We start from the raw sequence: 27,238 nt of genomic DNA on the forward strand, positions 1-27,238 counted from the left end.
TACTATTGATCACTTCCAGGTTGTTGTGTTATTTTATATAATTAACAAACCAAAGTAATATTACAGGGATTCCAAACTGTGATAAAGATTTGAGTGACTGATTATATGTGTCTGACACAGTAGGAGATATTTTAACCTCAAACTTAGCTAGAATCTGGCCAGCACAGGATAGGTAATCATTACACTTGATTTGAAGACTTAATTGATAATGTTGTTGTAAGGGCTCTTCAGTTACCATCCCTGAGCTTGGAATTTTCTTTCTTTAACCCTTCTCTGAACCTTAGATAGTTGGATTGTCTAAATATCTCAGCTTGTGTATCTGAGTTCACAATTTATTAATAATAAAGCACATTAGCATTAAGTACTATCCAAACAAGTATTTAGAGGCCCAGGGGCATAAGTGGAAGCAAGCTGGGATCAAACGTAAAACTTAAGTAATGGTCACTGTGGGCCCCAAAGAAGGTGTTATAGCCAGCAGGTGTAGGCACTGTGTGTTCTCATGTGTGCCACAAAGCCCCAATTTCTGACAAATCAAGCAATTTTCTCCTTTGGATTGATGATGTGGGTGAATGCCTTGTTTTTGTTCTCCCATAGAAAGGAAACTCAGAATTTTGATTGACCCCATTGATGAATCTTTATGGAAGGGGGGGTGAGGTTTATATTTGACCATGAAACTCAAGAAATAAAGAGGCCAGTAATAAAGTCAACTCAATTGCATTTTCGTTCAATATTTTAAAAATTAAGGTTATGCTGCTTGACTCTGTGTACCAGTAATGTTATTGTCCTAGTTATGCTTGTGCTCATCTCCATGCAATTTAGAATTATGCAGAGACAGAATTGAGAAATCGCTTGTGAGAGAATTCTACTCCTATCTCTATTCCCATGGTAATCGGTGTATAATTACCAATTTGTTTTTCTCTGCCATGGACTCCATACTTAAATGAAGAGTAATTTCATGCAATTTCTTCCCTTCTGTAATTTAGGCTGGTCTTTGCTATTGTCACTTCTCTTACAGCTACCGTTATCTTCATGTCATGAGGCCTCATTTATGAAGGATCCATGATGTGGTACTCAGTGATTATAAAGCACCTAAAGCATTCTGAAGTTTTCAGCACATTCATTAATACTCTCCATTATTTTTACTTTGCTTTTTTTTACTTAGTTCTTTTTTGTGGCCTGTGCAATGACATCCCACTTACAAGTCTTCACATTGAGATGAACCTGTCCTATTAGTGTAACACTATTCCACCCCCTCCTATAAGCAATAGGCTAAAAATTGAAAAGAGGCAAATTGATGTATGATCTCTGAACCATGAGAGCTCTCCATAAATGAGGTGGGCTTCCTGCCTTTGGAAGTGTTTAGGTATTGCCTAGATGACTATTTTGGGGGATGTGGATTGTTAAAGATGTCTGCTGAGGTCTTCTGAACTAAAATTTCGTGATTTTACAGTTTATAATCATAACTTCTTTTAACCATTTTGTTCTGGAAAAGTGTGTGCTTATTTATGTGAATGTTGTAATTATTACAAGGTGGATTCATGATGGTGGGGGTATCCAAGTTATCATCACCTAAATAACTGAGAGTCAGTTGCAAGGCTAAAAAGACCCAATCCCAATATTCCTGTAGGTGTAAGAAGAATGTAAATGGAAAGATCATCATATTAATAGTTCTCAGAAACCTTCATGAAGCTCTATAATTGGGGGATTTATTTTAAACAAATTTAGGTCTTTGGTTTATTTTATTATTATTTCATTTTTCCATTTACATGTAAAAACAAATTTTAGCATAAGTATTAAAAAAAAACCTTAATTCCAAATTCTCTCCCTCTTGCCTTCATCCCTGAGATGGCAAGCAATTTGATATAGGTTGTCTTGCAAAACACATTTCTATATTAGTCATGTTATGAAAGAAAACATAATACCCCCACCCCTAAAAAAAAAGAAAAAGAAAAAAAGGGGGGAAATATGCTTTGATCTTCATTTCAGACTCCATCTGTTCTTTCTCTGGAGGTAGATAGCATTTTTCTAATCCTTTAAAATTATCTTGGACCATGACATTGTATTGCTGAGAATAGTTAAGTCATTCACAAGTAATCATACAGCGTTCTTGTGGTTCTGCTCACTTCACTTCCCATCAGTTCATGTAAGTCTTTTCAGGTTTTTCTGAAAGTGTCCTGCTCATGATTTCTTAGAGCACTTGAGTATTTGGTCACAATCCATATATATACCACAACTTGTTCAATCATTCCCCAGTTAATGGACATCCCCTTAATTTCCAATTCCTAGCTACCACAAAAAAGAGCTGTTATAAATACTTTTGTTTTTATTTAAAAGATCCCTTTGGGATATAGACTTAGTAATGATATTGCTAGGTCAGAGGGCATGCACAGTTTTAGGCCATTGGGCATAGTTCCAAATTGAATGAATGGTTGAATCAATTGAAAAATCCACCAGCAGTACATTAACATCCAATTTTTCCACATTACTTCCAACATTATTTTCCTTTTCTGTTATATAAGTCAAAATAATAGGTATGAGGTATACTTCAGAGTTGTTTTAATTTGTATTTCTCTAATCAATAGTGATTTAGAGCCTTTTTTTTTCTAATGACAATAGATAATATAGAAGCGCAGGTATCAAGTGATAACATTTGTTCAACCCAGTGGAATTGCTTGTTGGCTTTGGGAGGAGGGAGGGAAGAGGCAAGGGAAAGAAAATGAATCACAAACATGGTAAAATACTTTAAAATTAAAATAGAAAAAACAACAAGGCCACTTTTCAAATATGTGATGTCTCATATGCCCCTATCACTTCTTAAAGTTAAATCTTCTAAATTCCATCAAATTATCATCACATGGCTTATTTTTGATGTCCATCCTGGGTGCCTCCCTTTCAACATGCTCCCCTTAGGCAGGCTCTTATTAACATGTGACCCTTCCACCAGTGTCAGTGGTAGTGGAGATGTGGTCCTTCACAATGAAGTGGGACTATGCTCTGCCTTACACTTTTGTTTCTTTTAGAACAGCCTAGGGATGCATTAACCTTTTGGCTGCTGTGGACCATTTGGGCCCTCACACTCATGTTAAGGTGTATTTTTTAATCTACAGACTTCTTTTCCTTCACATTGACCTGTTGATTAGACATGCCCCTCCCATTCTATCCCTATAAAGATGATTTCTTGAACCCAATTGTAGGATTTCATATTTTACCAATATAAAATTTTGTCTTTTTAGATTCCATTGTTCTGGTCTGCTATTATCTTTGTTTTATTTACCGTGGCTTTGCCACACTGAGTCCCAAAGGGGCTCCTGCATATAGATTGTTATTAATGAAATTTGAGAATAATCATTTCCATTATTAGAACTTTAACTTATCAAAAACATATCTGGGAAAGTGGTAGATGTATTCTAGAAGCAACTTCTACCAATCATTTTTCCTTTGGAAGATGAAAAGATTAGATAGGAGTATCTAAAAATTAAGCTTAATTAAGAACACTCACAAAATAATCAGGATATGGGATGTTATATTCTTAGCATTCTTAGGAAGGCACAGACCATGTAGAATTCAACTCTCCACTCAATCTTGGCAGATATACATTATTTTACCTTATTTTGTTGACAAGTCAATGTTACATACATCTAGCTATATGCATTTGTATTATTTACCACTAACATGCACAATATATTATTTTTTTAAATGTAGTGTTTCCAAAGCTCATTTAGTAGATGGAAGATTTGGTAATACTATCTTTACTTTTAAATCAGTTTATATTTATACAAAGCCAATTTATTAAGCATGTAGAATCTTTTTTTTTGTTTTCTCTAAAACTTTATATTCATGCACTTTAGAACAATCTCTTTAAATGTTACAAAAGGAAAAATTCTTCAACATGTCAAGAAAAAAACCAAAACTGTAAATTTTCATATAGAGCCTCCAATCTGCTCCAATGCCTACCTCCAGTCATTTCCCTACAATCCTAAGAGCATGGCTATATGATATAAGGCAATTCTGATTTAAAGCTTGATGTTACACGATTATAAATGGCTATGTTTAAACACTGAAAAAGGAACAATTGAGAATGCATTATCAGTTGGAGTTTTTTTTTGTTTTGTTTTGTTTGATTTGGTTTTGGTTTTATAAATTTCTATAAAATATTCATCTTAAATATCCTTAAATTCAAAATTCATGCACAAAAAGAATCTCAGTCAAGATTCAAAAAATAAACATTAAATCAGATTCAGATGAGTTTTTTAAAAAGGCATTAGCAAACTTTCATATATTTTCCTCTAAGCTTTAATACCCATTTCTTCATTCCTCTTGAACCCATAACAATTGTTGAGCAAACATGGTGGATTTTTCCTCAGACTTGTGTTTCAGAGGAGGCTAGACATCTGTGAGTCACAGTGTAATGGGTAGGGCAGTAAAAGGAGAGGTTGAGAAGCATTTGCAGAAGAATCCAAGAAGATGCCAAAAGCCCAGTCTTTTTTCATTAGAGAGAGAAAGGAAGAATACAACTTTTACACGAGGTTAAATTCCCTCAGGTTTAATTGTAGAATAGTGTCCTTGACTGCTGCAAACACAAAGCGGATGTTTTCTGTGTCTGTAGCACAGGTGAAGTGGGAATAGATAACTTTTTCTTTATCTGGATTCTGGTCTTGATAAAGCTTCAAGATGAAGTCTCTGGCAGCTTTGACATCCTGTTTGGGTCCTAGTCAGAGGCATAATCATGCATATTAGGACATTGAGAGACATACTGGGCCATTATAAAACAGTTGTTCTCAAACTTTTGGGACTTAAGACCCTTAACATTCTTAAAAATTATTGAGCACACCAAAGAGCTTTTATTTATGTGGGCTATATCAATATTTATGGTATTCAAAATTAAAATAGATATGTTTTAAGTATTTACTAATCTACTTAAAATAACAATCTCATTACACATGAACATGAACCTTTTTGAAAATAACTAAACTGCCCCCCCCAATTTGTAATGGAGTCAGTCAGCATAGTTTCATGATTGTTTCCAGCTTCATTCAGTAACACATGTGTAGGAGTGAAGACAGCAAATCATAGGAGTGAGCCATGGCTAGGATTTGCAGAGTAAGACCATAGAGAGTTGAACTATTTCACTAAAGGGTCAAGATGAGAAACTGAAAGGAGTGTGGAAATGCAGGGACAATGGCCTGGGAAAGAACATATGTTGAGAGGTTGGAGATCGTTGTGGATGAGGAGCAGGATTTGGCATTTCAAAGCACAGGGGGAATGACAGTAGATTCTAGTAAGATAAAGGGAAGTTCAGAGTTCATGAATGTAGATGTGGCGCATTTGTGAGTGATGGCAAGATCAAGGGCATCTTTGTGAGTGGCTGAGGTAGAGGGGTAAAGAGGTCCTAAAATTGGGTAAGTTGAGACATCGTGTTTTTAACGTTTGTCTGAGAGAGTATCAGTATGCATGTTGAAGTCCCCTAGTATGGGGCAAGAGTTGAGGAGGAAAGACTTGTGAGCCAGATAACTCATTAGGGGAAAAAGGGGGAGTATCCAAAGTATTAAAGGACAACAGCTTCTAGAATTTGGATTGCGTGACAGCTATGGATTGAATGAACCTCAGACGAGAAGTTACTGAATGATGATGGTGGAGATCAAACCTGAAGTGGAAATGGGGAACAATTGTGACTCTTCTACCTCTCCCAGTGAATTGAAGATGGTAAGTAAACAACACAGCCAGTACTGGAAATGAATGCTAAGGCATCTGTGCCATTTAGAGGAATCCAGGTCTAACAAAGAGCAAGAAGATGGATGCAATAGGAAAGGAAAACATTTAAGATGAAAATAAGTTGTTAATTATGGAACAGGCATTCCAGAAAGCATAGTAGGTAGCATTCACAAATAGTTGAGGAGAATAAGGAATTAAACAGTTGCAAAGACAGAGAATGCAGTTTGAATGATTTAGTAGAAGATCCAAAATCTTCATTTGGATTGATAAAGGGCAGGGGGAGATCATTGAGAAAAGATTTTATAGGGTATGCACTAGTTCCATGGTGGAGTTTTCTCAGGGTCTTAAATAGTTCAGGCAAGGGGGTATAGTAATTTAACAAGCTATGAATCCAATTAATTATTACCTAGGACACATTTCTCCATCATATCCAAAATAATATTGTCAAATGGCTTGCAAAAATCTAGAAATACTATGTTGAAAACATATTTTTCTCACTTGTCTTAATAATCTTGTTTTTACAAAAGCAACAGAATTTAGTTTTGCAGCATTATTTTTAGTGAATGATCTCCCCTTATTTTTCTGCATCTTCTTAAACCAGCAGTTGAATAACATTCCAGAATTTTGGTGGGGATTTTTATTAGGTTCACTGGTTTGTAGTCTCTAGAAACCTTTTTCACCCCCTTTGAAAATATTTGAACATCTCCAATCTTCTGAGACCTCTCCTGTTCTCCATGTTGTCTTAAACAATATAGTCCTGTGATAATATGAAATTTATTTATGTACTCTGGGATTCTCTGGGGCGTGGAGACTTGAATCTGTTTAAACAGCTAGTTACACTCTTATTATCCTCACTTATTGAGGACTTCAGTTTTTCCTTAACCAAAATTGTTCTTCCAGTTTGAAAATCCTTCATGATGGAGAAGAAAGAAGCAAAATGAGAACAAAGTACGTCCCTACAGCACACACTTTATAATTCTAGGAAAGTAATTATCCCATTCTACTTTTTATTAGTCAGCACAAATATGAGATCATAGATTTAGAGATGAAAGATAACCTTTGATTTTATCTAATCCAACCTTTTTATTTTATAGAGGCCCAGAAAAGTTAAATGGGGTGTGTGTATACATGTGATACATACACATATATTATGCATTATATTATAAATACATATGACATGATATACCCATAACAAATTATACTAAATAATATTGAAACTTAATCACATCAAACTTGAACATTCATTGTATATTTAATAAATTTGGTTTTAACATAATTATGGATTATTTTAACAGAATTATGATTTTACTTTAGAATTTATATGTACCTATATGTTACATTTCTACGTTATACATATTTTATATACGTACTTACATACAACACACAGAAATTCAAAGATCACACTCTCAACTTCATGCTGGCAAAACTAGTAACCAGGAGGAAAATTGACAAAGTTGAACTCTTTAAGAAGCAGGATCATTCAAATAGGAAATGAGAGAATAGGATACTGGATTTGGAGCCTGAAGGGTCTGGGTTCAAATCTCCCCTAAGTAGCCATGTCACCCTGGGCTTCAGTCTCCTTGTCTGTAATATAAGAGGTTTTTATTTGATGACCTTTAAAGTCCCTTAAAGCAATAGGTCTCTTGATCCATGACCACCTTCTAGAGAATCAAGGCCATGCTGTTAAACTTGAATTCTTTTGAAACAGGATATTTCTTCATTTTTCTACCATTGCTTCTATTTAAGAAGATTTCCCCTTACACACCACTTCCAATGCTGGGCCGGAAAGAGCAAGCAAACATGACCTCTTCCCACTGGACAGAGAAGGATTCTGGCTCACATTTTCCAAGGTATTCCCCATGCTCACAGGATTAGCAGAGACTCTATTGTTTACCTTTAAGAAGACTTTCTCTCCACGGGCTTTGTTTCCCACCTATTTCTGAGCTACAAACCAGGATAGAATTCAGGGAAGAGGTTGTTTGGCCAAGTCCTGGTAAATCGAACAAATGGCTCAACCTTTGATATCAGAAGAGTACCTAAAAGGCACTTTAGGGCCTAATGTTGAATTTTTCTTCCCTTCATACTTCTTTTCTCCTTGGATACTTCAACAAATATGCTGTATATCTCCTTGAAGTAATTAATTTTGTGGTTACACTCATGTCTTTCCTCCCCCAGGGCATGTATTTAAGTGCTGTATTATCAATCCTGATACGTAAACATGGCATTGCACAGGCATGGGGACTCAATAATGAAGAGTTCCTCTAGAGAGGTCATGTTACATGGATCAGAATAATTCACACAAATTAAATGGGTAGAAAAGAGAAGCATTCTGGAATTCTACTTGTTGGAGGGTAATAAAAGTCATCCAGATGTCCTGTGGCCATTCCTGTTGCTACATATCAGATCATTACTGTGACTAGGCATCCCAGACAGGTGGTTGTCTGACCTAGATTTGGAGTCAGAGAACTCTCTTCAAATGATTTTTCTGCCGCTTCCAATTGCATGATCTTAATTCATTTCCTCCTGGACTTCATTTTCATCACCTGAAAGATGAAAAATTGAACTCCAAACTCCCTCTCAACCCTAGATCTGAGTTACTATTTTCTAAGATTCTTAATGTTAAAGATGCTCCGTATTTCCTACAATAAGCAGCAATTCCACCATCTACCACGCTGGAGAGGCAGATGAGAGAAAAAAACATGTCACATTAAAATGTAACTAACATGCTGGGCTAATGTACTTTTTTTGTATCCTAAATTCTTACACATAATCAGAGAATCTTACCTGTGTATTCTGGGAAGTAGCTGATTAGATGGGAATACATGATTTTCTCCTCTAAAAGATCTTTTTTGTTTAAGAATAAAATCACTGATGAATTCAGAAACCAGGGATAAGTGATGATGGTTTTGAATAAGGCTTTGCTCTCTTCCATACGATTCTGTGTAGAAAATAAAGATGGTATTAAGCATGAGAAAAAAAGAAATACGATCAAATTGGCTTACCAAGCAGGTTTTCATCCTCCTCGTAAACCTCACCCCTTCGGGTGCCTACATCTCCCAATCCTGAGATTGGGGGGTCACTGCCAAGTACATGTGTGAATTTTAGATTTTCTCCAGCATGATTAGTCTTTAAAATCCTAGTAACCAGGAATGTATACATCCCTACTTAAAGATTAAGTGTTGAGGAGGATGGCCTATGACAGACATGTGCTAGCAAGTGACAAATAAGAAACAACTGACAGACTCCTTAAGCTACCATTGGTACATGTGAGATGCAGGAAGTGATGCAAAGAATGGTCTATATATTTCACGTCACTTCCTCTCTCCAGCCTCTCTCACAGAGACATGGCTCTCACTTGCGGAGACGTTGGTCTCTGTCGGCAGTGTGGGGAATGCTGGGGGGCATTTGGCGTGCTTACAGATCTTGCCTGGTTTTTGGCGTTTTGCAGCTTGCTGGTAAAGTGTCTGGGAGAAGTTCTTAGCATGCTTGGTGAGTGGTTTAGGCTGATTCCTTTTTACTTTACCTCCCAAAATCCTAGACCCCTCATCTCAGAGGAGGTCTTGTGGCTGGTAGCCGAGCTAGATTGAGAAGGCCCCTTGGCCTAGGCCTCTGAACTCCTGCCTGGCTCAGGCCGGGCTGGAACAATTTAAATTCTCTTTCCTCTCTCTTCTTCTTAATTTCTTCCCTCTATTGTAATTAAACCACCATAAACATCCCAAACTGACATGAGTATTTTATTGGGATTGAATTACTCCCTGATGACCACTAGTATAATATATTCAGTCAATAACCCCTAAATTTTACCCCTTACACATGGAAGGAGCCTTTACTCTCATCTTCACTCTAAGAGAGGAAAAAGTGGAGAGGGCAGGGCAATCAGCCATTCTCCTAGCCTCACCAGGCCTATATCTTCCCCCATTTTTCTCTGCTGTTTACCTGTCTCTTTGCTGAATCCTTTCTGCTTGCTTTGCTGCTCTCCTTCCCAGATTGCCCCTTCCATAATAATCTCACATTCCTGCCTATATACTGTGAATTAAAATCTTAGAAAACTAAACAGTTTTGTGCAACCTTGCACTTGACAAAAGTATTATGTTCTGCCTTCACATGATAATCATTGTGTTCATGAGAAACCAATAGGATCCCAGTTATATAGCTAGCTAAATTCCAAGATCCTTCCTTTCCTCTTCTTGGGAAAACATGGGGAAAACAAATAAAGCTTGTTTAAGACCAGTTGGTCAACATGAGATGGGCCATTTCTAATCTTTCCTTTACAATAGATCCAGCCACCTTTTCATAGCTTTTGAGATATCTGCCTGTCTCTCCCATCATTTAGCACTGATAAATTAATACTGGAGAACTTCTTTCATGGGCCCTCTTTGTCTGTTTTCTAGGTAGAGTCTTTCCTGATTGCACCCCTCCTCCTCTTCCCAACTACTAGTACACTCTCCCTGTGTACCTTGTATTTCTCTTAACTAGTTAGGAAGTATCTTTGCACTTCCTAACATCAGAGCATACACAGTGTTCTTAAAAGCTCTAGTTTACACAGAATATCAGTGCTATCAGGCTCAGTGGTTTGACAACTATGGTTCCACAGAGCAGGAACAGGACTTTAGAGAAATAAAGCTGTAAGCAGGTTGGTTGTGGTTAGAGTTTAGATGAAACAGAATGAAAAAACGTTCTTTTAAAAAAATTAACCTGGATTGGGATAAAGATTGATTTAAAAGGTTTTATGGAAAGAAACTCATCAATAGCAAAAATTTAGCATTGTCTAAAAGTTCCACCATGGAGGGGTGGAGGTGGGATTGGAGAGGGGCAGGGCTGTGTGTGCCATTTAGGACAGCAACCATTTCCCCTCAACATGGCATGACATGTGTGACGGGCACGACCCTTCTGACAAGGCATAGCATTTGTGTGGCATAGCTTGACACAGATGGGTATGATGCATTCATCTCAGGCAAGACATGACGGAGACATGGCATGGCGTGACAGGGACAAGACAGTATAGAAGCATATTGAATGACTGCATAACACATAGCTTATCTTGTATTGTGTAACAGCATGATGTAGAGCACGTTGTACATATAATACAACATACTGAACTCCGAGAGGGGATGGACAGAAGCTCTCTTGGCCTCATCACACAGCCTTGGGGGCTCTCAGCATGAGCCGAGCATTTAATATCATTTTGCCATGGCCGAAACCTGAAGATTTCAGTGCCTGGCATCAAATTCCTCATTTTCTTGATCGTGTTTTTATTATATCTGGTCAAGTTTGGTGCCACTAAAATGATGGGAGCGTTAGGACCATATCGTCACTCCAGGACACCATTTTTCAGGGACATTTTTGAATGATGAGGGATTCACAAGGGAAAAGCCAATTAGGAATACGGGTGATGCCACGTGGCAATATGAACGAGGTGTAAAACTTGGATTCGTTCTCCCTTCTGTAGCTAGCCATGTGACAGGGCAAATCAAATCATTTCCTTATCTATAGAACAGGGAAATAACATTATTGTTGTATCTGTCTCAAAGGGTAACTGTAAAGCTTAAAGGAGAGCATCTCTTTAAGTACTATGCAAACCCATATCAGTGTCATTCTTGGATCACTATTTTGGTTAATACTCTGAGGGTTGGGGTTAAGAGGAAGAACAAGAAGACAACCTTTGAATATGACTGAAAAAAATCTATCCTGGGAAAAGTAGTGTGTAAGGAAACTCAGGAATACTTTCATATGAATGAGCACAAACTGCCAACGTTTCTTCAAGCTCTTTAGGAAAGAAGATGGATATATGCCATAAAAGCTGTAAAGATGTTGGTGCTCATTGACCCTGGGATCCCATTATTAGGATTAGCCATTATTGAGAAGGTAAAAAGCTACGAAGGTATGAAAATATTCATGGAAGCATTGTTTGTAATGACAAAATAACTGGAAATATCAAATGCAATGATTTGGAGAAATGGCTGAATAGATTGTGATATCTGAATGTAATAAATTGCATTAAGTTATTTGAAATGATAAATATTGGAACTACAAAGAAAATAAGGTAAATTTATGAAGAGATAAAAAGAGAAAAAAAGAGTATTTACCATAATTACATTTTAAAAATAACAACCACAATATCAAGTAAAATAAATCCAAAGGGAATTCAAAAGCAGCAGATATTAATATTAGCACACATGTAATTTACATATTTTTAAACATTGTGAACAATGTGAAGTTTGTGGGTTTACATGCAATTTTTAGTGCATTTGTTTACTTAAATGTTTGGTGGTTGTGGTGGTTACTGAGTATGTAATAAAAAATAAGCAGCAAAATAGAAATTTTGAAATTCAAAGTTGAGATCAATAAAATGAAAATAAGAAAACCATTGAACTAAAAATAAACAGGGTTAAAATCTTTTTAAACTCAATAAAGTAGATCAACCATTATTAGATTTGATTTAAAAAAGAAAAGAGAAAACGAAATTACTAACATCGAAAGTAAAAAGGATAAATTCATCATCAGTGAAAATGAAATTAAAACAATTCTTAGGAGTTATTTTACCAATTATATGCCAATAAATTTGATAATCTAAGGGAAATAAATGAATATTTACAAAAAAATGTAAACTGGCCAGATTAACAGAGGAAAAATGGAAAACTAAAACAATATCTTAGAAAAAAGAAATTGAACAAGCTATCAGTGAATTGCTCAAGAAAAAAATCCTCATAGCCAGACTGATTCACAAGATTTTAAAGAACAATTAAACTCCAAACAATACAAATTATTTGGAAAAATCATCAAAGAAGAGGTTCTACCAAATTCTTGTTATAACACACATATATGGTGTAGATGCCTAAACTAAGAAGAGCAAAAACAGAGAAGGAAAACTAGACCACTTTCCCTAAGGAATAGACTGTAGTTCTAAATTATGTTCCAGATTGTTCAGACTAGTTCATATTTCCACCAGTGATGCATTAGTTTCCCAATTTTCCCACATTTCCTCTGACATTTGTCATTTTCCTTTTCTGTCATGTTAATCAATTGGTATAAGAAATGACAAGCAGGCTGGTTTCAGAAACTTATATGCACTGTTGTAAAATGAAATGAGCAGAACCAAGAAAATATACATAGTAACAGCCATATTGTAACTGAAACACTTGGCTGATCAAGTCAATGATCTAAGACAATTCCAAAGGACCAATGATGAAAGTTCTATCTGCCTCTAGAGAAATAACCAAACTTTGCAGATTGAAGCTTTATTTTTCTTGTTTTATTTTGTTCGTATTTTTTAATGCAACATGGCTAATGTGAAATATATTTTGCATGAAATAACATGTAAAATTGATATATTGTTTGCCTTTGCAGGGGGGGGCATGGCAGGCAGAAGGGAGAAATTTTGAAACCCAAATATTTTAATAATGTAAAAAGTATATTGCATTAGTAAATATTTAAATAAAATAATTTTTATAAACCTATTTTATTTTATTGAAATCAGGACTGTTTTGTAAGATCTGGGACATGTGACCACTCTATCTTAGTTCCTATCATGACCAGAAATTGTTCCTGATAAAATATATATACATATATATATATATATATATATTACTTTAATTAAGTATTTTATTCAGGGTTACAGTAAAATGCACTAGAAAGGCAGGCATGCAGTTTAAACCCAGGATCCCACAATGACCTATACTAACAGTTAAACCAAGGTAGATCCAGCAATGCCTCCTTACAGCTTCTCTAAGAGGCTCCTGAACAAATTAGAAGAGGAGATGTTGATGTTGGTGTTCATAATAGGTTATTTAGGAAAAGAAGGAGACAAAGGAGAGTATGAGAAAAAAGTCACTTTCATTCCTGGGCCTTCTAGTGAGAGTACTATTCTTTAATATGTTGAATCTGTCAACTGCCCCAACTGTTTGTAATCTTCAGTTTGACCAAGCCAACAGTAGAGCTTCAGGGCCAAACTACATTCAACAAAGACCAAAAAGCTCTTTTTAACCGAAGTAATTATTAAGATCCAAATGAACTATTTTTAGCCAAATTTGGGAAATAAATGCTGTCCTAATGGGTCAATGGCATATGTAAAATAAATTGATACTATAAAAAAAAAAACCCATGTATGTTGTGAAAACTCCCTTGGCATCTGCATCTTGCCATGTTTCTTTGTTTTTTGGGGGGTGGGATGCTATTATTTAATTTATCCTAAATGAATAAATCTAAGAAAGAGAGTCCATCAGCAACGTAACTCGTTTTCACTTTCTTTAGGAATAAGTAAACCCTTCTCAAAGCCACCTCATTTAAGTTTTCTATCTAGCTTACCTCATTGTCACACTCTGCCAGGACTTGATCATATTCACTCAGAGCTACTAAGAAAATGATGGAGGTGACACTTTCGAAACAGTGGATCCATTTCCGTCTTTCAGACCTCTGGCCTCCAACATCCACCATCCTGCCAGGCAGAAACAGAGAACATGGCCGAATGTACACAGCTCTTCATTACAGAAAAGTCTTTGATTATTGGAGAAAAGAAACGTTTGAATGCCTCCTTCAGCAGATTCCTCAGTATTAGATGGTGCCCTTATTACACAAGCAGCTCTGCCCTGGTGAATGCCCACAACCACACACTCCACTCCACAGTCAGAGTTATAAATATAGGATTTTGGTTTAAGAGATATTAATTGCCCCTAATATTCAGAGCCTCAGAAAATATGGAATCTCAGAGTTGGAAGGAACCTTGACTAAGAATCTTTTGCACGATAATTATCTGTGAAAACTTGACTACTCTCAGAAGTGCAATGACGGGGCAGTCCTGAAAGACTTGTGATGGGGAATGCCATACACCTCCACAGAAAGAACTGCTGACATCGTCTTTCACATCAGTGTTTGGGGTTTTATTTTGAGGTTTGTTATGTACGAGTTTGTTCTTACGCAATGACCAATATGGAAGTATTTTGCATTATGATAAAATTAAAATTTAAGTTAAAAAAAGAATAGTAAAGAATAACCCCCCCCAAAGTGGTTGCCTTGACTCCACTTGAAGACTTGTGAGGGGAAACTACCACTGGCTCAGATAAGTAAGCTGTTCCTCTATCTCCCATGGAACGAAGCCTCCACTTCTCAGTTATTGTGCTCCAAACTAGGCCAACTCCTCTCCTAAGAACTTCACTTCTTCTCCACTGGAACCTTGGAATCCATCCCGGAATCTGGACTTTGATGAGTACCTGAGATGATTCTGTTCAGAACCAGGGATATTTTCCCCAACACCTTTCCTCAAGAAGACAAGCTCCTGGAGGGACTATTTTGCTAATATTTGTATTCCCAGCATTTAACACGGTGCCTATCACATAATAAATGCTTTATTCTTGTGCTGTCATTTACCTACCCATCTATCTTTTTTGGAGGCAACCCATCCTGCTTTGGGATGCCTCCAATTATTGGGAACTTCTTTCACACAGGTTTAAATCTGACTACAATTTTTGCCCACAGATACTAGTCCTATTAGGCACGAAGAGGAACAAATTTAATCCAAAAAAAGAGAGGTCAAAGTTCCATTGATGGTTATATTTGTTCTAGAGTACTCTGTTTGGTTTGAGGTACTACATTTTAGGAAAGAAGCTAATAAGCTGGAAAGCATCCAGAGGAGGAAGAATGCAATGGTGAACTGACCTCAATATAATATCATATTGAGGTCTGTTCAAGGAACTTGAGATACTTCACCTGAAAGGGAATATTCAAATATTTAAAACCATATCATGCAAATGAAAATTTAAACTTATTTTTCCATCCTTTGATATAATCTGAGGGGAGGAAAATTTCATGTTGATTCTTAACAGAGTGGTCCAAAAAAGAAATGGCCTGCCTTGGAAGGCAGCAGGATTCCCCCTCTGCAGAGATGTTCATGAACACCTCATTCTAGTTACTTATTTCCCTCCATCTCCTCAACCATGATGATTCTTGGCCTAGAGAAGAAATGAGTAAATCGGTGGTATGCTAAGCCCTAAAAATTGTGTTAAAAATATAAAAGGAACCACAATTTAGCACTGATCCAACTAATATTTACCAGTACAATGGCTTCAACTCCACCCATTCTTCCTTCCTCTTATTCATTCAACAAATATTAACCATTTACTACATGCCCAGCATTATGATGGACACTAATAAGTCATCAGCTCAATTACCTGGCAACTTGGTTATATGGGTAAACACATAAAAGGAGTTTCTATGAGAGAGACTCTGGAATCATGATTTGATCCCTGAAGGCACTGGACCAACGTCATTTTGCAACCGAAGAAAGCTAACAAAATATTGGCCACTGAGAACAATTTTGGAGACTAAACAGAAAACATGATACAGAACCTGATACAGAATTATAATATATAAAAATCTGGAATATGGAATAAAATTCTGATCATAGAATCATGGTTTCTAGAGCTAGAAGGGACCTCACAGGTCAACTAGTCACAACATCATTTTAGAGTTGAGGGAACTGAGAACAAGGGAAGATGAGTGATTTGTTGAAGGTCACACAGGAATAAGTGACAGAGTTAGAACTTTCTAAAATTTGAGGTGGATTTTTTTGGGCCGGGGGAAGGGGAGGGAAGCTTATTATACATGTACTTTTATCTGTGTGAGGTGTACAATTTATCCTACTAAAATAAATCACATACATTCTCTCATCCCGTTTTGCTACAACTTGGTTTCTCTGTTTTCATTGCTAAAAATCACTGACAACTTTATTTTACTCATAATCAGCTGAACTTTCATCTCAGAACATTGAAGAATTTGATACATTTTAATGCTATTTCAGAGGCAGTATTTGAACCTATTACCCCTCCTAAATATAATACTTCTTTCATTGTACCACAGTGCCTCAAATTTTGTTCTTGGAAACAGCTAGACTAGGGAAAGAAGGCAAATCAGAAAAGTTTGAGGAGGAAAAAAGAGAACAATGATGTATTTAGGAAAGGAATGTTGTCTTTTCCCTAAATGAGGGAAAGTATCAGCTGTCAAAGAATTCAAAGAAATAACAGCTTCTAGTACTGGGGTAGTTGATACTATTTACAAAAAAAGGAAATATAACTAACAATAGGAAAGTGAGTTCTATTCCTCAAGGCCTTCACAAATCCTGCCTCATTTTGAAATCATCTTATGGCAAATCTCGCAGTCCCTACTTCCTTGATTGATAAGGGAGGGCACTAAGGCAATACAATACAGTAGATAGAACAATGGACCTATTAGAATCAGGAAGTGTTAGCTTCAAATCCCACCTCAAACAAATGGAAAATGAGAGAGATTTAATTCCTCTAAGACCCTTCCTGCTTTAAATTTATGATCCAGAGATGCTGTAAATATTATCCTAAGCTTATAAAACACTTTAGGGAACATTAATGAGTTTCATGTTCTTGGACACCATTTTAGAAAACTGCCAGTGGCATTTACAAATTCTTAACAGGCTACTCAGTTAAGGTCACAATCTTACCGAAAGATGATATTTTCTAAATCAAAGGGATATTCAATAATTCCAGTTGTAGGCACTCGGACACGGAGAACATCCTGTTGTGTTGGCACAAATGATGGCATGGCAATTCGATCGATATCGCTCAGGTAACTGTAAGATTAAATATAGTTGAGTTGAAATATATTTTCAAGGAATACCAAGCAACTTCCTACTAAACAAATATATCCTTCTATAAAACATAGAACTAAAAAAGTGCATTTAGACTCAACCCTTCAAATGCCTTTCGGAAATATAAGATAGTCAACCTTTGAGAGAATATGCAAATATACAAACTCAGTTTGTTCTTTTTGAGTTCTAGGCAGTTCTATGCGATCTTAACAACCATTTCTTAAGGGCCTACTATCCCATTTGTCTAAATCGATATCTTATTCATTAAAAGGGCAGGGTAAGGGTAGAAAGGTGAGTGGGTATATTTTTACTGATTAAAAAATATAATATGTATATAAAATATTACAAATTTATACATATAAATTTTATACATACATGTGAATCCATGTATTCATGAATTGTGTTTGTGTCTTGTTTGACACTTCTTGAGTTTTTCACCTCTATAAGGAAGAGGGAGCCATGTTTAATCATTAGGCTTGTGGAACTATGGTTGAATATTATAGTGCTCAGAGTTCCCAATTCCTTCAAAGATTTTTTAATTTTTCTATATTGTTACTAAGTAAGTGTCCTCTTAGTTCTGTTCACTTCATTCTGCAGCTGTTCATTTAACTCTTCTTGAGTTTCTCTGAAATCAACCCATTTATTATGTCTTAAAGCATAATATTCCACCAGAGTTAGTTATTTCCCAACTTATAGGTACTACATGAGATTCCCATTCTTTGCTACCTCAAAAAGAGTCATAACTCTTTTGGTAATCTTTTGTTTGCTTAGGACTAATGCCTCCCTTCATCTATCTGCTCTATAATTCCTCCTGTCTTCACCTTCTATTTCCCTTTTGAGTGAAATGTATTTATATTCCTAACTCTGTGTGTTTTTCCCTGCTTTGAACAGTCCAGATGAGAATAAGGTACAAGATAACCTTGTTCTTCCCCATGACCTCCTCATGATTTGTATAGCTTGGACAGCTTTGTGCATTATCTTCATAAATATTTTTAAGTTTGAGAAAGCAGATATGTAGTTGGTAAATTATTGATGCCATTTCAATCCTCTTTTGGATAATCTCTAACAATAATAATAATAATAATAATAATAATAACACAATCTCTGATATTAACAATTCTTTCTGTATCTTCTTCATCCTGAGATAGCTTATAAAATGTCATTTCAAGATTATATCACCTCCCTTGTTTTACTCCATTTGCTTTTCATGAGTTTATTTCATTAACTTCCATTTCAACTTCCCTGTATAACACATTGGGAACTAAAGTGTTAGCATCCAAATGTAGGTGATTCCACTATAACTCATCATTATAGAAAGCATATGCATTTCACTTTCCATTTTTGTTAGATTTTGGACAATTTCATCTTTGAACATTTTTGGTGTGCTATGGGCTCATCTGAACCTCATGCAAAGTTTTCCTTAGTCATGTTTTGCTTCCAGTGAGTTGCATTTTATGAGGTAATACTGATCACTTTCTGTCGTCTTTTTGTGTGGCTTGAAAAAGAAAGATCAAGTTGATGAGGAAATTCAAGAATGATAAATTAAAGTGTCTGACAAGACTAGATATGGAGTCAAGTAAAATTAGAGCATGACCAATGGACTAAGCATATATGGAGTAATCAAGAAATTGAAGGTCATAATGAAGCTAAATAAGAGATTCAAGAAGCAAAATAGGAAGGCTGCAACTGCAACAGAATATCTTAATTACAGGGTGGGAAGCACAGCTACCTCCAGCCTCCACCTTCACCTACACCTTCAGCTTCTTCTGCCAACTGGGGAAGATCTGACCTCAGGGTTCATTAATACTCCATAAACCTAATCTAGTAAATCAGCAGAGCAAGGAAAAAGCCCCATCAGGACATAATAGCCCAAACTCACAGATCCAACAAATAATAAGTGGAGCAAGATTACAGCCAATGATGGAAAAGAAGGAAAAAATGAGTAAACAACAGAAAAAAATTATAATTCACCGTTTCTATCCAGGTAATGAACAAAGAGAAAATGGAGCAGAGGAGAACCAAGGAACACCAAGCAAAAAAAGCATAACTCGGCACATTGGACTCAGGCTTTGGGAGAACTCAAAATACATTTAAAAAAAAACAAGAGAGGCTGAAGACAATTGAAAAAAGGCCTTAAAAACCAAAATAAGTCATTTGGAAACAGATGCACATGAACTAAAACAAGAAAATGCTGTCTTGAAAGCCATAATTGTCCAGCTTGAAAATGAGGCAAAGTAACAGATGACCTATACAGAAAAACACATAAGAAAGAAACAGATGACTGAAAAGCCAGGAATGAAAATCAGGCTTTAAAAATTAGAATCCAACAATTAAAGGCAAATGACTTCACAAGACAGTAAGAGTCTATAAAACAAAATCAAGAAAATGAAAAAATGGAGGAAAAGATGAAACACCTCATTGATAAAACTATAGATATGAAAAATAGATTCAGAAGAGATGATTTAAGAATTATTGGACTACCAGAAAATCATGACAGATGAAAAAGAAAAAAGAAAATTCTACAGGAAATTATCCAAGAAAACTGCTACAACATTCTCGAACACGAGGGAAAAGAGATTGAAAGAATCCACAGATCACCCCCTGCAATTAATCCCCTATTGACAATGTCCAGGAATAATATAGCCAAAATCAAGAACAACCAGATCAAGGAAAAGATACTACAAACTGCTAAGAAGAAACCATTCAGATATCACGGAACCACAGTTGGGATAACATAGGACCTGGCTGCATCCACACTGAAGAACTGGAAGGCATGGAATATGATATTCTGGAAAGCAAGGGAACTGGGTCTACAACTGAGAATTAACTCCCCAGCAAACTTGACTATATCCTTTCACTGAAAGTATGGTCATTTAATGAAATAGAAGACTTCCAAGCATTCATAAAGAAAAGACCTGACTTAAACAGAAAGTTTGATGCCCAAGCACAGAACTCAGGATAATCACCAAAAGGTAATTAAGAAAGAAAGGGGGACATTTTTTAAGGGATCCAATAAGTTCAAATTATTTATATTCCTATAAGAAAAGATGATATTGGTAACTTAAAAATTGTTATCATCATTAAGGTAGCTAGAAGAAGTATACTTAAAGGGAACAGTGACAAACTGTATGGGAGGAAATGTGTGTGTGTGTGTATATATATATATATATAGGGTAAAAAATATAATAAGAGAAATGAGAAAAGAAATAAAATGTGATAATTTTATTTTTCATAAAGAAGAGCATGGGGAGAGGGGGGAGAAGACCAATACAATGGAAGGGTGAAAGAGGCTGGAGACAGTCTCCAAGAAAATTTTAATCATTACAGTGGTACGGGTCAGAAAGGTTCAAATGGAAGGAAAATTGCCAACTCCAAATTCAATCATCATCAACACTGTCATCAACACTATCAACATCATCAATGTCATCATCATCAACAAAAACATCAACGTCAATGTCATCTAGATCATCCTCAGCAATGTCATCAACGTCATCAGCGTCATCAACAACATCTAACTATCCATCTGCCTAACCTAATAGCATACTATGCAGAGTACTAACTGAGATCCAAAAGACCTAAATTCTAGGTTTGAGTGCCACTACATGTCCTTTAGGGGTAAAAAGAAAGCCTTCTTTTTCCTGGACTCAGTTTCCTCATTTATGTAAGACTGAAGCTTATCTGGATTCTGCATTAAGTTAATCAATTAAATCAAAGAATTAACCAGGCATAAACAACAACAACAAAAAAGAACATAAGTTTTTTTTTTTTTTTTTGATGGAGAGTGGGGAAAGAAGCACAGTAATCTAGTAGGTGAAAGGAGAGAAAATTATTTTTAGGGAATTGAATATGGGCTATTACTAGGTAAAAATGAAGCTTAATATATGGCTATGTTGCTGTCAAGCTGAAATAAGGGAAGAAAAGAGAAAGAGGAACCATGAAGCTAGGGGCATTATTAAGACAAATTATAAGACAAATCTACTTCAACCCTCTGAGTGTGGGATTCATTTCCTTATATGCAAAATGAAGTTGGACTAGAAGCACTGTTAGGTATATTCTATCTTGAACATTCTGTGTGTATAGAATTCCTTTCCTCTTCCTTGGCCCTTCTCACTTATTTATTAAGTAGCACACTTTGACTAATTCATATGATGGCTCAAAAGGAAGTAAAATACTTGTGAGTAGACTTTTGGTTACTTCTTTGTAGTTGCTAAGGACACTTGGGCATACCTCTCCTTTTTCCTTTCCCTGTTCTCCTGTCCATCATCCATAACTTTCATTACATGAATAAATTTCCATAAAATATAATAGATGAGCTTTACCTTCTTTTGGTCCATGTACACACAAAACAAAGCCTCTGGGGGAAAAAACACAAAAGTACAAAGTGGCCACATGTAGGCACACAAGGAAAAGTCAAATGATTTTCCAATCAAACCCATTATGAATTTAAAAAGAACAGTGAGACAAATATCCCAAACCAATCACTTGGATCACAGACTATGGTGTCTTAATTACAGATTTCAAAATAGAATTAATTTTTTATGTGGCAAAATTGGAGAACATATTTTTTAACAATATGAATGTAGAAAGTATGCTTAAAACTCCTAGATCTAATAAAGATGAGTGTGGGGTTGATGAGTCACTGCTATAAATTTGGCCATTCCTTATTTCTTCACTATACAATACATCCAGAGTAGGACAAAATTGGATGAGGTGATGAGAAATGCCCTGATCTCATTATATGGTTAATGAGTCCTCTTGTTACTCTCTTGACTTCTTCCCTATTTTATTTTCATAAGTGGAATATAAGGAATGGCCTCATTTCTCAAATATATAAGGAACAAAGTCAAATTTATAAATATAATAACCATTCCCCAATTGATAAATGATCAGAGGATATGAACATGCAATTTTGAGAAGGAATTAAAACTATATATAGTCCTATTAAAATATGCTTTAAGTCACTAATAATTAGAAAAATGCAAATTTGCAAATGTGAAAAAAATCTGTGATACCACTTCACACCTATCAGATTGGTTAACATGACAGAAAATGATAATGACAAAAGCTGGATGAAAAATGGAAAAATAGAAATAATACTCCACTTTTGGAGTTGTGAGCTGGTCTAAACTTTTTGGGAAGAAAATTGTAACTATATCCACAGGGCCAGAAAATTGTGAATACCTTTTGATGCAGAAATACTTCTACTATATCTGTATCCCAAATAGATCAAGGAAAAAGGAAAAGGAAGCATAAAAATATTTATGGCAGCTCTTTTGTGATGGCAAAGAAATGAAAATTGAAAGGATGCCCAAATGTTGGGGAATGGCTGAACAAGTTATGATGTGATGGTGATGGAATACTATTGTAATAAAAGAAATGATGAGAAAGTTGATTTCAGAAAAACCCGGAAAGACATCACAATACAGTGATCTATGGCAATTCCAAAGAACTCATGATATTCTTTTCTAGAGAGAGAACTGATGAACTCTGAATTCAAATTAAAGCATTTTTTACTTTCTTTACTTTTCTTACTTTAAAATTTTTTGCTGCAGAGCCATAGGAACATGTTTTACATGGCATTATATATAATCAATAGCCTTCTCAATTGGTAGGGGAGGATCTGGAAGGAGAGCAAGAGTTTGGAACTGAAAAAATTTTAAAACAAATGTTAAGAATAATATTTTTAAAAAATTCAAATCGCAACCATGAATTGAATCAACCACACCAACTCCATTTTATGACTCAATTCTGGAAAAGCTTGGTTCCCTTTGTATTTAATTGGTCCCACTTAGTTCTTATGCAAAGCATTTATTAATTTTTAGAATTGTGACGAAACGTTATTGTATCATTTGAATCTAGTCTTGCATGGCTGGGAAACAGCCAAGATCCTACATTATGTTGACAAGAAACATAGCCAGATTCTAAAATTGATGTAGAGAGTTTTCTTCTAATTGTGCATCTCAAGCAATTCATACATATTATCTGAAAATTGGCCCCATAGTAATCAATCAATTATTGTTTCCATGTTCCTTTAATTGTTTATATATACTCAAGAGTAGTGAGACACTTCCTGAATTCAGGGAATTGTTCCTGTTCACTCTCCCCCTCACAGCTTGGAAAGTACTTAATCTTTCTTCCAATTAGAAATCGGGTTACCTAATACTGTGTTGTTTCCTTTTAATTAGCTTTTTTCAATTTTTTCAATTAACTATTTTAAGGTATAAAATCACCCAGTATTGGGGATCTAGCCCTAAGCTGAGAAAGGGCATGTTCCCAATCTGTTAGGCAACTGACAAGCATTAATAAATAGATATGCTCAGATGAAAGAATGGGGGTTAAACCGACTAATAGAGGTAACTTAGTGTGGGTTTAGGTTTGGATCAGTGCTGACCCAAACAGTGGTTCTGCCCTATCTGTAGGCTCAGGGGTCAGCCACACCAATCCTCTGAATGGTTAACAAAAAGATCTGACTGTGGTTTGATATTATAATGATGTTTACTTTAAAAATAGCAGGATGGGTAGTGGACCAGGGTAAAAGGAGTTCCCTAAGATATCAGATTCTACCTCCTCCCATTCAGATACTGATCCACAAGGACTTGCTTGGTCCCAATACCGTTGGGCTACTCTGTTTTACTCTCTCTATCTGCCTAAACCCTTCTAGCTAACTAAACTGACTAGCTGGTCCACAAAATGAGAACAAAGTTCAGATTGTTACTGGATCTCCTCAGGTAGGTCCAGCCAAACCCCCTCTAACTGAGGATTAAAGGGATCAAAAATGGCCACAGGAAGTTCCCCTCTCCCACTCACAAAGTCCCAAGGCAAAATGGCCCCCTGGGACTCTCTGTCCTCTCACTTATCCTTCCCTCTCATTCCAGAATGCAACCCCAAATGGTTCCAGGCGTGTTGTCAACTGCCTTTGCAAAAAGTCTCTTCCACAAGGTTCTTGCATGCTTTTTTCCCCAAGTCTTTTGCAAGTTTGCCTTCGTCTATCTTTATTTTAACACAGATGATTAAATCTTTTGTTTCTTCAGTAATACCATCTTTTGCTCATTATATTTTCTGAACATAACTCTTCCCTTACTCATAGATCTGACAGGTATTTTTTTCCATAGTTGCCCAATTTACTTATGACATTACTCTTTTTGTTTCATCATCCACCCATTTTGACTTTATCTTGGCATAGAGTGTGAGATGTTGTTCTAGACCCAGTTTCTGCCAGATTGCTTTAGAATTTTCCCAGATAAAGATATTGCTCCAAAAACTTGGATCTTTTGGTTTATTTTAAAAACTGCCTATGGGAAATAGGTATCAGGTGATGACATTTGTATAACACAGTGGAATTGCTTCTTGGCTCCAGGAAGGGGAAAGGAAGGAGGGGAGGAAAAGAAAATGTATCATGTAAACAAGGAAAAAAATATATATATATATATTTAAAACTGTCTATGCTTACTTATTACTGTATACTGTGTACCTAATATGTTCCAGTCATTAACCATTCTCCTTCTTATCTAGTGTGTGTTTTTTTTTTTGATGATTAGTATTTTGTATTACAGTTTGAATGTTACTAAGGTTGCCTTGATTCACTTTTTATTTCATTTATTCCTTTTGTATTCTTGACTTTTTGTTCTTCCAGATGAATCCTGTTATTTTTTCTAGATCTACAAAATAATTTTCAGCAATTAGATTGGCAAGGCATTAAATAAGTAAACTAATTGAGTTAGAAATGTCATCACTATTGTGTTAGTTTTGGCCTAGTCATGAGCAATTAATTATTTCTCTAATTGTTTAGACTTGCCTTCATTTGTCTGAAAACTTTTTTGTAATTGTGTTTATAAAGTTCCTGTGTGTATGCTGGAAAGTAGACTCCAGGTATTGTATGCTATCTGCAGTTATTTTAAATAAAATTTTCATTTTAACTCTTTCTGTTGCAGTTTTTTGGATAATACATAGAAATAATAATGATTTATATAGATTTATCTTATATCCTGCAACTTTACAAAAGTTGTTAATGATTTCAACTAGTTTTTAGTTGCATACCCAATTCATTGATTTTCTGTCTCTCTTTTACTAATGTACTGTTCTTGGAACTGTGACTTAATCCAACTACTCCATCAGATCAACCCAATCAATCCACTAGTATACTTTTACCATTTCTTCTTTTAATTCTTTTAACATTTCTTTTAAGAATCTAGGTGCTTTGCCATTTGCTGCATATGCTTAGTCTTTACATTATGTCCTTGCTGGTGGTACATTTTAGCAAAATGCAGATTGTCTGATTAGCTCTTTTAATTAGATCTATTTTTGCTTTTGTTTTTTTGCTACCCATGAATATTTTACTTCAACTAAAGCATAACATATTTTGCTCTAGTCCTTTATTTTACTCTGTGTTTCTCTGTTTGTCATGGCTGGACAAATGCCTCTCTGTTATTTATTATTATATTTCTTATAAATATAATATTGTTGAATTCTGAACTTTAATCCATTCTGCAATCCACTTCCATTTTATGTGTTAGTTCATCTCATTCATATCCATAACTATTTTTGCTAACAGGGTATTTTCTAACATACTATTTTCTTCTCTTTCTCTCTCATTCTTGCTGTACTTTTTCAAAAGGCTATTTTTAATTTAATCTGCCTTTCCTCTTATTAACCTGTCCAATCTCCTTTTCTTAGTTCCTTCTCCTACTTCTGTGTTGGATAAGATAGATTTCCATACTTAATTCAGTGTATGTATTCCTCCAACTTTGAACAAGTTCAGATGAGAATGAGTTTTAAGCATTGTCTACTTAACTTTCCATTTCCTCCCCATTGCAAAAACTTTTCCTTATGTACCACTTTTATATAAGATCCTCTTTCCCATTCTTCCTAATACTTCCTCCTTTTTTTCCAGTACATCCCTCTTTTTCATACTTTCATTTTTCTTTTGAGATCATCCCAACAAAATAGACTCACCCCCATGTCATCTAAGTGGACTCCTTCAAACTGTCCCAATGATGACAAAGTTCCTAGTGTTTACATGTATCAACTTCTGATTCGGGAATATAAACCATCTTACCTTATTATATTTTTTTTGAGTTCTCTTTCATGTTTACATATTTTTAAAGCTTTTCTTGAGTCTTGTGCTTGAATGTCAAATTTTCAATTAAAGAATGCCTGGAAGTTCTTTACTTCATTAAATATCTATTTTTCACCCACAGTATTATACCCAGTTTTGCTGGCTAGGTTATCCTTGGGTACAATACTAGCTTCTTTGCCTTTTGGAATATCATACACCAAGCCCTCTGCTTCTTTATTGTAGTAGCTGCTAAATTTTATGTGTTGTTCTTGACTGTGGTTCCATAGTATTTGAATTATTTATTTCTGGATATTTTTAGTATTTCCTACTTCACCTGGAAGTTCTGAAAGTTGCCTATAATATTCCTAAGAGTTTTTATTTGAGGACTTTTAAAGAGATGATATAGAGGCTCTCTCAGTTTCTATTTTCTGACTCTCAGATATCCAGGAAGATTTCATATATAAATTCTTGAACTGTGTCAAGGGGAATTTTGGAAGGAAATAATGAACCAGAGTGAAGAGACAGAGTTGATGGGGAGAAGGGAACCAGGAAATGGAGGAGAAGCCCTCAGAATCTGGGGGTGAGAATTCTGAGAAAAGTAAATGCCAATGGGGAGTTGGGCTGAGACTCTGGAGAAGAAAGCATCTCCAAAACTCAGCTCTTTCCTCCTATTGACCTCCAACTTGTTCTTGAGAGAAATCAGCCAGTTCATGAATATTTTTTGATCCTGTACTCTGATACTACATCTGGAGAAGTCTCAAGCAGGAATTTCAAGCAACAGTAACCTGAACTGCTCAGTTTGCCTTGTGGGGTTTTAGCCTCATCAAGGTGGACTAGGTCACATCTGACACCTGACTTAT

The 27,238-nt window shown here is 35.6% G+C and overlaps 1 protein-coding gene across 3 annotated transcripts in view; it reads right to left on the reverse strand.

The window, feature by feature from the left end:
• Positions 1–27: 27 nt before the first annotated feature.
• Positions 28–27,238, reverse strand: part of LOC100011567 (guanine nucleotide-binding protein subunit alpha-14) — a 320,344-nt gene continuing 293,133 nt past the window's right edge. The window contains exons 4-7 of one of the 3 annotated variants that reach the window (XM_001362344.4): positions 17,177–17,305; positions 14,017–14,146; positions 8,497–8,650; positions 28–4,708 (exon numbers count right to left, since the gene is read on the reverse strand). In XM_001362344.4, coding sequence (XP_001362381.1) covers positions 4,518–4,708; positions 8,497–8,650; positions 14,017–14,146; positions 17,177–17,305 — 604 coding nt within the window. In that variant the 3' untranslated portion in view covers positions 28–4,517. Of the gene's footprint in view, positions 4,709–4,730; positions 8,256–8,496; positions 8,651–14,016; positions 14,147–17,176; positions 17,306–27,238 lie in introns of those variants that run through there. The other 2 variants (XM_007499012.2, XM_007499013.2) reach the window with 2 other exon arrangements.

This window comes from Monodelphis domestica, chromosome 7, assembly GCF_027887165.1.
Source record: "Monodelphis domestica isolate mMonDom1 chromosome 7, mMonDom1.pri, whole genome shotgun sequence".
In the NCBI taxonomy this organism is placed as follows: Eukaryota; Metazoa; Chordata; class Mammalia; order Didelphimorphia; family Didelphidae; genus Monodelphis; species Monodelphis domestica.